Genomic DNA, 10,770 nt, shown 5'->3' on the forward strand with positions numbered 1-10,770 from the left:
AAGCTTGTTTTTGTCAAGACTGTGCGAAAGGCAGCGTTTAAAGGTCTGCTTTAGTGATGTACTAAATGTGATTAGAGGCCACGTTCAGAGAGAAGCCTTGTTCTTGAGCCTATATCTATTTCTAATACTGTGCTTTTGCGTTACGGGTGGTATGGTTTCAGTAACGATGGAATCTGAACAGATCGTCTTGCAACTGCTGTTTTTGAACTTTGTGCATAAAACCTGGTGAATTAGACAGGGGTGTGGTTAACGAGCCATCTGTTGAAACCTGAGTGAAACAGTTATTTTTGATCTTTCCAAAACTGTTGGTCTAGGAGAGACCTGCCAGTTGGGTAACTTAACTCTTTTGCCACCCCTTTGTATAACCTTTGGTTCACAAAAGCTGCTTGTTTGTGCTGGAAAATCACACACAGGAGTTGTCCCCTAAGCAAATGGGTTCAAGATCTCTGAATGTTAACTTATGTAACTCTTTATAAATTTACCAGTTACTTTATTGAAGTACATTCATTGCCATTGAATGTAAAACTGAAAGAATATTGCACTCCTGAAATGTATGTCCTGATCTTTGATACGATGAAATCAAGGACATTACAAAAGGAAATGGCATGGTATTTAGTGCATATGTTGATTTACTCTGTTTTTCCTTCAATATAGGCTAATGTTTTCTTGAAGAATTGGATGGGCAGATTTTTCAATGACATTTTCTTTCGCAGTTTCTAAGAGGTGAAAATGCATTGCTTTAGAAAACTTTGACAAACAGCTTCAGAGCTGCAGAATATATTTAGGAATTTAGGAAAAATTAGTTCTGTTTAGTTTAAGTTAAAACTTGTGTCTTGTTTCTTCAGGGTCATGATGAAGAAGCTGTTGTGGATATGGGCAAAATCAGCTCTACTATCAATACAAACTTCGAGAAAGAAGAACTAGAGAGTAAGTTTGTGGTGGTTTTCTGTTTGCTTAATGTGCATTTTTTGCCTCGGGATAAAAGATCTATTTTCCTTCAAGTGCAACCAGTATTGCTAAAAGGAATCAGAATTTTATGGCCATCTTGAAATTCTAGGACTAAATCCAGGGAATGGCAGGTGACGTGCCCTGCTTTTTGTCTCTGTGCATGCTAATAAATACTTGCTGTTATTCCAGTCTGTCACACAAAAAAATATTTAAAAAATGTATTATGAAGCTTTCCAAGGAGAGCTTGCTTCTGAGCCTGTAGATTTGAAAAACTGATTGCTGTTGGTAAGTAATTTCCCAGCATGAATGATGTCAAGTTCTGCAGAATCAAAAGGCAGGAAACGGGGGCCATGAGGGAGATGTTTGTGTTGTTTTCTGAAAGTGAAGTATCTTTGTGAGCGTGGTCATGCGCTTTAAATACTCAGGGCCTGAACAGATAACAGTGCTTCTAGTTCCGTGGTAAGCTGTACTTTCTGCAGTCTGCAGTCAGGTCAAGCATTATGGAGTCCTGTTAGTCTTCGTTATTGGACTCAGGATCCTGCATTTAGCAACAAAAATGGCATTGAGTTAGTTTCGTGTACCAAAATGCAAAATCAGATACTTCGTCGAAGACTTGAAAAGGAATTATATTGGGATGAAGATTCATGGATGCTATTTAGTGAAGCCAGAGGAAAAAGCTAGGGAGATCCAGTGTTAAAATCTTATTTATCCACCTTTCACATAGAATGCTCTGAAGCTTAAATAACAGTTGCAAAATGCTAGAAGACTATCAGTACATTGACTAAGTAGTATTCCCTCGCAGTACTGACTTTTACTGCTTTAGAACACCGGAGAGCCATTATAGCAGCAGTTTCTAGCTGGGAAAAGTTGATTTAGGTTGCTGTCATGTTTTCTTATCCTGTGGTCTAACGAGACAGTTTAAAGTGATTAAAGTTGTTTGTTGTTCTTGCTCTGTTCCCTTCAGTCTGTGACTGCTTTCCATCTTGTGCTGCTGCTGTTTGTCTGACCGTACCATAAGCCAGCAGAAAATGTAACAGTCCTGACAAAGGAAAATAATAAGAAAGATTTCAACAGCTGAGCACCCGAGACCAATTTGCCACGCAGATGGATGCGTGGCATCGCTGAGCGGAGGACGGAAGGGTGACTATGAGGCTGAGAGGTGCAGCGGTAGAGGCTGCAACAGTGCCAACGTAGATAGGGTTGGGCTGCGGTGAAACCAGTGCCGCGTCTGTTTCTGCAGTTAAATCTTCAGTGCAGATTTAAGCTGTTGCCTCCTTCGCTTCCTTCTCTTGCTTTTCTGTGGGAGATGACCCAGAAAAAGCATGCGTGTGTGTTGCAGGGAGGCAGGGGTTGAGGGGAAGCGGGCGTTCAGCGAGAGTAGCGTGCCGTGCAGCAGCATGGCCAGCTGTAATGCCTCAACCATGAGGAATGACACGGGAAGGGCCATGGGAACGTGCAGCCGCATCGCTTCCCCGATCTCCTTCTTGGCACATTGCAGGAGTGCTTCAGCTAGCACAGCGCTGTAGTTACACAGGGTACCGGGTGGGAGGGCAGGGGGGGTTCAGGCTGCTCCAGGCATTTTAAGCGCTTGTGTTGCTGACTATGGAAAATACCCCTGTCTTACCCATGGCCAAAGAATAAATGAAGGTGAAACCAAGACTTCTGTTTCATGAGCAACTGAGTCAACATAACAGCTATTGAAGGGAGAAGACGAGGAGATCTCGCTGTCCTCATCTTGCTCTTAGCCGCGCAGCCTTACCTTTCCTTTGGGTACCTCTTGCTCCCTTTGGAGTGACCCAGTGTGTGTGTCTCAACGCGAGAGAGGGCTGGCTCTACAGGGGTTAAACAAATAACTAATAAGAAGTATCTTGACAAGAAGAATGTGTTCCAGTAGGACCATCATATATCTGAAGCTTCATATATACATGCATTTTCACACTTAAGTAGGAATTATTTTTGGCAATTACATATATATTTTTTTTGTTGTAGTATCTTGCATATTTGTAGGAAAACGTGTCTTTTTTTTTTTTTAATGGTAGGACGGGGAAAGGGAGGGACGGCATGTATTTTGACTTTTATCAGTGGAAATGTTCCACAGTAAGAGCAAGAAGTTTTTCCTTTCCTGTACGAAAGAGAGAGGTATGTCAGTACAGTTGTCTGTGAGTCATATAGCTCACTTCTCTGAGATTCACCAAAAGAGATTCTTCAGATTCAGGGTGTTTTAGAGGATAAATAAACTCAAGTGAAGTTACAGTTCTGTTTGAGATCATTATTTATAAGCTGTTACGATTAGATACGTGGGATTTTGGGGTTTTGTTTTTTATTCTGGTATTAAAATCTTACAAGGGGAGAGAGGGAATTGTTGGCTGTAAGCAGTAAAAACCACCTTTGGATAGTGTTGTTTTTCACTACTAACTTTTGAACATTTTCTTGCAGGCCTAGGAACACCCTATAGTCAAGCATTGAGTATTATAAGTGGTTTAAGACTTGAAACTGTTTCAGTCTAGTCTTCCATCTCGTTTTTCTGGTGACTTGGAAAGGAGTTCTAGGAATTTGGACCCTTTCCAGAAATGTGTGTCGATTCATTTTCAAGGAGAGGCAGCAAGCGGTTGATTCAGTTCAGCTATGATGTGAAGCACCAAACCTTTAAGAACCAGCGTGGACAGGTGGTATTTAACTGCTTTAAAGCCTGTACAAACTTACGTTGATTGGTTTGATGCTCTAGAAGGCATAATTTTGCTGCTGCTACTACTAAAGCAAAGGTTTCTTGGAGTTGTAAGTATTAGATCTTTCTGGAAATTTTGTGATTGAAATACTAATGGAAAGCAGGCTAGATGCTGAAGGGGAAAGTAGATCTTGGAGTTAGGGCTTCCCAAGCTCTGCATTCTGTTTATGGTGGCTGGGAAAGTGTGGTGCGTATCTGGAGTGACGGAGTTTAGGTTAGAAAGGTTAGGCACAGACCGAGAGGGTTTTGTAACTCTCTTCCTGTAAAAGGGAAATGGGTTGAGATGGTAAACTGCAATTGTGGGCAGACTGTGGATCTGCTAAATAAAGGTACTGCTCTTTACTGAAGCCCTTACTTTTGAAATAACAAATGCCAGTTTACGGAAGAGCTGGAAGTGGGAATAACATCTTAAAATAACATTTTTAAGAGCACCTAATGTTCTTAACTTGATGCCAGACTCTTCAAACTGCAATGAGTGAGAGTAATAACAAAGTAAGGCAGGAGTTGGAAGTAAGGCAAGAATAGTAATGGCAGAGATATTTCATGCCATCTTGTAAAAGGCATCTTCTGTTAAGAGCCATGTTTAAGGAGAGCTTTCTTAAGCCTGAGTTAATATGTTTGGCTTGATATTAGCAGGACCTATCTTTTTCAATGTGTAGTTAATTTTCCACCTCGATTTGAGGATACGTTTACTAGATACAGTTTAAGGGAAAAGAGGTATATTCTGTTACTCCTAGCAGACTGCTTACAGGCGTAGCAAAGACAAGGAGTTTACACATAACAGGAGTCTTGCTCCAGGAACAATCTGAGGTCAAGAGTGTGTGTCTCCGTGCTAGTTTTCTAGTTTTAAAGTAAAAGATCTTTATATAAATACTGAACTTTGACTGAAAATAATCTTTGAAGGAGGTGATGAAGCAAGGTATAAGTTTTTCAATATGCAGCTACTTTTTCTGTAGAGGTAGAAGGCCGTACTGAATATGCACACCCTTGAATTGTTACAACTTCTAACAGGTAAGGCTAGATTATCTAATACACCCTCCAAAACAGAGAAAAGTCTCCAGTCACATTGTCTGTCTTCTAGTAATGGTTTTTCAAAGTGAGTCAGTGTTTAAACTTGAAGGAGTTCATGAGAACATCTGCAGCAGACAATAACTTTGCTTATACTTAAATCTTTAAAATCCGTTTTTGGGAAATGTCCATGCTAATTTTAGCATTTCTTCTTAAAACAGAGTTGTTTTTAAAATGGATGCCATTCAAAACAAATGCCTTTTACATAAAGCTGTAAAATAAATATTTAATGTAAAATAGACTAAGATGGAAGCAGTGCTTTTTAAAAGTTGATGACATAAACTATCCTCTACTATTTTTTGATTTTAAACTTATTTTAGGTGTGAGAACATTATGTAATGTTTCTGCTCTGACTGCGTCAGAAATTTTATAAAAAGGTAACTAGCTGTGGTTTTATAATCTGAAAGAGACGTAAAATTGTTGTTAAAGTAGTACGGCCATAGAATTGAAGTCTGACCAAACAACACCAATTGAAACTTAAAACTTTCGGTGAACTTGATGGCCCCAGATTGCTCAAATATAAAATTTTTGAGATGAGATGGAAGAAACCGGAGACTATACTTGATTCTGCAGCCTGTTGTTTCTTGATAGCTTTTCGTAACATTTATCATACTGTTTTTAGTCCCTTTTAAAATCAGTTGTTCCAAAATTGGCTAAACCAGTAACTTGTTGTCAGAAGTCTTTCGTAATGGCTAACTTCTCTGTTTGCAAATCACTGAAAGCTAACGTTTCACAGCAGTTAAAGCTTTTAAAGTGTGAGGTGGTTTTTCTGTTTGTGGGTTTTTTTTAATTTCTGAACATTTCTTATTTTATAAAGAAAGTGTGATAGTTTGAGCTTTTCTCAAAAGGTCACCCTTACATGAGGCAGGATTCTCTCTGTAATATTTTTCAAGGCTTAAAATATCAGGAAATAGATGCCTTTGGGGGCAAGCTGGTCCCTTTAAAGATGTGTGCAGCGGTTGTACAAGAGAGTTGTGATCAAATTTGCAAAATGAGAATGTATTTGTGAGCCATTGCTGAAGGGGGAAAATCTCCTCTTGCAAATATTTCTTCTGAAATGCTTTACAAGCACAGTGTTAGGAATGTGGAAGCCTCGTGTCCTTACAGGGTGTGTCATCTGTGAAGGGCTGAGAACGTTGGTTTCTTTATTAGCGGATGAAGGATCTTAATGGGACTTTTGCTCCAATTGCGTGTTTCTAGCTTTTCTCCCTTCCAACAGAAACAACTCTTTGAAATTATCTTGGGTGTGTATCCTTTTTCCTGAGCTCCGCTGCAGAGACAGGCCAGACCAAGAACCTTCAGCTCAGATAAAGCGTGGGGCCCTACTCCGGTCTGACTTGGATGTAGGACAGAAGGGCAGCTCGTGCCCCCCTCCCACAGGTGCCAAGGGCCGGCTCCTTTCCGGGCGAGGGAGATGGGTGCTGGCAGTGGGTCGCAAGCCCTGGGGTGGACCTCCCGTACCTGGAGCCCTCCGTCTGCTGGCACTACGCTTCTCCTCTTGCTGCTACTGCCTGCACATCTGATGGAGTGACTGATAACGCCTTCTTGAATATCGTTGATTGTCTCAAATCAAAATACTCAGTGCATTTTTCTCTTATGACTGCCACTACCAACTTGTATTTGGTTTTAAGTCAGGGGAAAAAAAAAAAAAAATCACTTCTGTGTGTAATGAGAAATCTGGCATGCACTGCTTCTGCTAGTCAGCGTAATGGGATGCCGTCTTTGATTGTGGAGTGAGAAAACAGTTCTGCGCTGCTTTACCGTACGCTATGCATACTACATTTTTTGGATTACACTTCTCAGTTTTATCTGTCCAAGTATTTTGGTACAAAGTGCATATTCTCAGATATACTTAACTACAAGGAGCAACAGGAGATTGCAGAATACAGCCCAGGAGGCCTAACGGATTCTGAAATCGCTGCATTGTGGAGAACCTTTGGGCTCCAGCTATGGCATGTAACTGTCCCGTGGAAGAATTTTCTTTACTCCTTTATATGCGTTTGGTTAGAAAATTTTATTTCAAATGTTTTATTTTGAAAACACATAATTTTTGTCAAATAATTCTTCTAACAAAGCACAGAAAAATGTTCCTTGGTGATAATAGGGCTTTTTAGTAGTCAATTCATGCGTGGAAGACCAAGATTGTATTAAAATGTTTCATATTCACTCTTATTACATTAATTCCTTAGAAAATAATTTGACTGTTTCTTGGGAACGTTTTGTGTGAGAGAAGTTCAAAAAATAAGCTAAAATACTACTTATTTTGACATATTTAGTTGCATCTTGCACTAAGAATTCACTGTCAATATTAAATTGTACATTTAATTGCATACTTCAGAAATATGACGTTACTTTTAATTAGAAAACTGGAGAATTAGCATAGTAGTAGTATGTATTTGCGGTGGATCACTGACTTGAGTGCATTTTCAGAGTTTTCATTATAAATTAACTTCAAATAAAAGAGTGTGTGTGTGTAAATGAGGGATTCAGCTCGTTTCTGAAGTGTCACCAGAGCAGAGAATATTTGGAGAAGACCTGTGAAGTTTGGAACTGTGAAGTTGGACTGTGAAGTTTTTTAGGGTATGAAAAGACTTTCTGGTTCTCGCTCTTTACTTCTTCCAGCCACCTAAGATTATTTTTCCCATTTGTGTGTTTCTGCCTTTGGAGAACACCTGTGACAGAATTGAGTTTATTTTTGTGCGTACGAGTACTTTCTGTGATGTAAGGAGAATTAGTGTCAGGGAATGAGATGATGATAGATTTCAAATGCTTCCTACTAGGGAAATGTGTTTGGGGGTGTGTTAGAAAACATCAAACAGCTGCTTTTTTTCCTCGTTTTATGGTCTTAAGGAACAGATTAGGATCTCTCCTGCAGATCCTCCAGTTTTTCCATACCGGAAAGCTCCATGCTGGGACAAGGCAGATTATGACATTATTTGATTAAAATAAATGATCTATCTTCAGATTCTTATTTGAAGATTTTTGGAAAAATAGTAATTCTAGTCACAAAGTTTTCATCTTCAGCAGACTCTTGGGAGCTTATCGAGAAGATGGAGTCAGACTCTTTTGGGAGGTGCATAGTGAAAGGATGAGAGGGACCACACACACAATGCAGTATTGGAAGTACTGATTGGATATTAGGAAATTTTTTTCCATTCAGTGTGTTCTTATACGTTGGAATAGGTTGCCCGGAGAAGCTGTAGAGTGTCTGTCCTTCCAGATACTCAGAGTTTGGCTGGTAGTCATCCTGACCAACCTGATCAGAAAGATGGCTTCAGCTTTGAAGTTGGCCATGCTTTGAGTGAGATTGGACCAGGTCACCCATCTCCAGATGTCCCTTACAACCGTAATTAATAGACGGTCTCTGCAGTTCAAACTTCTAAGTAACAGGATTTGAGAATTCACATGGATATTAACTTGATTTTCTTTGCTTTCCCTTGTTAACATGGGGAAGAATACCCTTCTTTGTATGAAACTTAAAAGGCATCTAGCTAACAAAACGATGGTTAGAAAAAAGAAAGTTCTGTGTGGAATTGTACTTACAAGGTTGCCACATCAGAGCATTTTTGGATGCATGTTTTTAATCTCTCTTGGACTTTGGAAGTATTCTATTACCATTTTCTTAGGGGCTTTGGGGAGAAATCAGGGGACTTAAACAGAGCATTTCTATTCTGTCGTCTTTATCGGACTTGGTATCAACTGACTTTTGGAGTAAGACCAGCCATGTGATGGAGACATGTAGCAAGCTCCTAACATTTAAATTTGTTTCTTGCTGATAAGGACCTTAAGTAGTAAATACTCTTGGTGGATTTGAACAGCTAAGCTTGGATAAAGTCATGTTAGATTAAAATGAACAATTATCTCTTGAGCTTTGTACTACTAAATTTAGTATCGGGCGGTCTACTAATTCTGTTGATTATTGGTTTAAAGTGATTCTGTAACAAGCTTTGCTTGAGTGTGGTACTGTGGTACAGATGTTTGCGTGAATAACTCTTTGAAGGTCACATAATTGTACCTTTCCAGCTTTTTAAAACAATATTCAAGTAAAAGATTGTTTTCCTTTAAGAAATAACACTGATGCAAGTAATAGGAATTCCAACTTTTTTAGAGTTAATTTTTTCTCCGTTGCTATTGTATTACTTGCCCCTCTGGCTCTCCCCCCCTTTTTTTTTTTTTTTTTTGGCCAGGGTGAAGGGAACTGTAAGTTGTTTTGCCCAATTAATTGGGAATTAATTTTTTTTGTTTTGTGGTTTTGTTTTGTTTTTCCTTTTAAATTGTGTTTGTAAGTAAATCTTTCTGTGTCCATCTGCAAACATTAAATATTCCTATCTAAATAATGAAACTTAAAGGAACACAGACATACTCAATATAGCTGTCTTTATTTTTGGAGGGCTTCTCAGTGCTTTGCTTTGTGGAGTTAGAATTAAGGTTAAACTTGTCCCACTTTTATTATGCAGTTTTGCCCTGCCTTTTGGAGTTGAATATCCCTGCAGCACGTTTTTGGGTAATCATGGTTGTATACTCAACAGCAGCAATTTTGGATTTCCTAGGTACCAGTGGGGATTGTTTATGAATGCCTGTGATATGGGGGGAACGGGGGAAAGAGCTGGTTTTAAGGAACAGTCTAGTGCGTTCATAAGCTGGTGTTTGCAACAGCCAGACATTTGGTTAGTCCATTGTGCTGCTACTCCCCATGCTTTCTCCAAAAAAAAAAAAAACCCGCAGTTTTTTTTTTCCTTGAAGTTATTCTGATATAATTACATTGGATTGTGACGCATTGTACTTAGTAATTGCTGAAAATCACCTTGCTCGTCAGCATTTCACGTTAGTCCCAAAATACGGTTGGAGGTGTAGCGGTGTGATCACTTCGCATATACAGAAGTGCTTTGGGGAAGGTATTCTTGTCGTACGTTTGCCTGCCAGACGGTGCCGACGTGAGGAAATAGCCGTGCGCGCGATAGTCGCTGATGGGCAACGGGGGCTGAAGGGCGGGATGACCCATTGCTAGCCTCTTCCCCTGTCTTTGGGGTACCTTAATCTGTCAGTGTCGTGAGAGGGCACTTTCTTTGAAGTTTCCTTCTGGAGTAGGAGGTAATGCTGAGTGTTGCAGGTTGTGGGCTGGCTACCCGGGTTGAGGACCAAGCTGGCCGTGCCTTGGGGCAGCTATGAGGCACCTGGACATAGCAATAGCGGAGAGGTCAGGGTGTTTTGGGAGGAAAACAACTTGCTATGGTCACAGGTGGTTTAAAAACACCTTTGGTTTGTTACTTATTTCACCTCTGTTTTCCCTAGCTTTTACCTGTCCCTTTGCAGCATATCTGCTCTCCTCCAAACTTTTCTACTGAAACAAAATTTCAGTCTGACTGCGGTTTGGTAAAAGGAGCTAGACTTCTCCTTTCCTTCTTCCACCTCTCCTCCGTGCAACAACATGGTCTTTGACTGTGGAAATGGCCACGGTATTACAAATGCTGGTTTTTGCAATAGCAGAGTGAATTGTTGAAGGTGGATGCTCTTGAAAAAACTGTATGGGATTTTTGTTTGTTCTTTAGTACAGAAGGCAGCGTGGGATTTTTGTCTTAATTTACGGGAACGGCAAGAGACCAAAATGTGGAAGTCCTTCTCATTTTTTGTAAAGTAAAATCTTAAACAGTAATCTAGAGAGTAATCACCTGCGTGGGTTTTTTTGTGCAATGATCGAAACACGTGCTTAAAACAGGCTTAATAAGGATATTAAAACAAGTTGATAATATAAAATGCTCTATTACTAGAAATATATTTGAGTTTCCTTTAGGAGAAAATAGTCGCGGCAAAGAATCAAACACTTTGATGAGGAATAAAACTGTTGAACTACATATATAAAACTGTAATTTAGTACTTGCTAATTGAATGTATAAACGAAAACAAAAACCCTAACAGGGACGATAAGGGCACTTGCAGTAAGTCGTGGGTCACTCCGTTGCACTGGGGAGCTTTGCGTGGGTTGCGGTGAGTAATGCAGCTATTTTTGAACCTAGTACTTTTGCTTTCCC

The 10,770-nt window shown here is 39.8% G+C and overlaps 1 protein-coding gene across 1 annotated transcript in view; it reads left to right on the top strand.

The window, feature by feature from the left end:
- Positions 1 to 845: 845 nt before the first annotated feature.
- Positions 846 to 10,770, top strand: part of LOC104157264 (sodium bicarbonate cotransporter 3-like) — a gene marked incomplete at both ends in the record, with an annotated part of 40,592 nt that continues 30,667 nt past the window's right edge. The window contains one exon of the mRNA XM_009694547.1: positions 846 to 927. Coding sequence (XP_009692849.1) covers positions 846 to 927 — 82 coding nt within the window. The remainder of the gene's footprint in view (positions 928 to 10,770) is intronic.

The sequence above is a fragment of the Cariama cristata genome, unplaced genomic scaffold (genome assembly GCF_000690535.1).
Source record: "Cariama cristata isolate BGI_N322 unplaced genomic scaffold, ASM69053v1 scaffold6952, whole genome shotgun sequence".
In the NCBI taxonomy this organism is placed as follows: domain Eukaryota; kingdom Metazoa; phylum Chordata; class Aves; order Cariamiformes; family Cariamidae; genus Cariama; species Cariama cristata.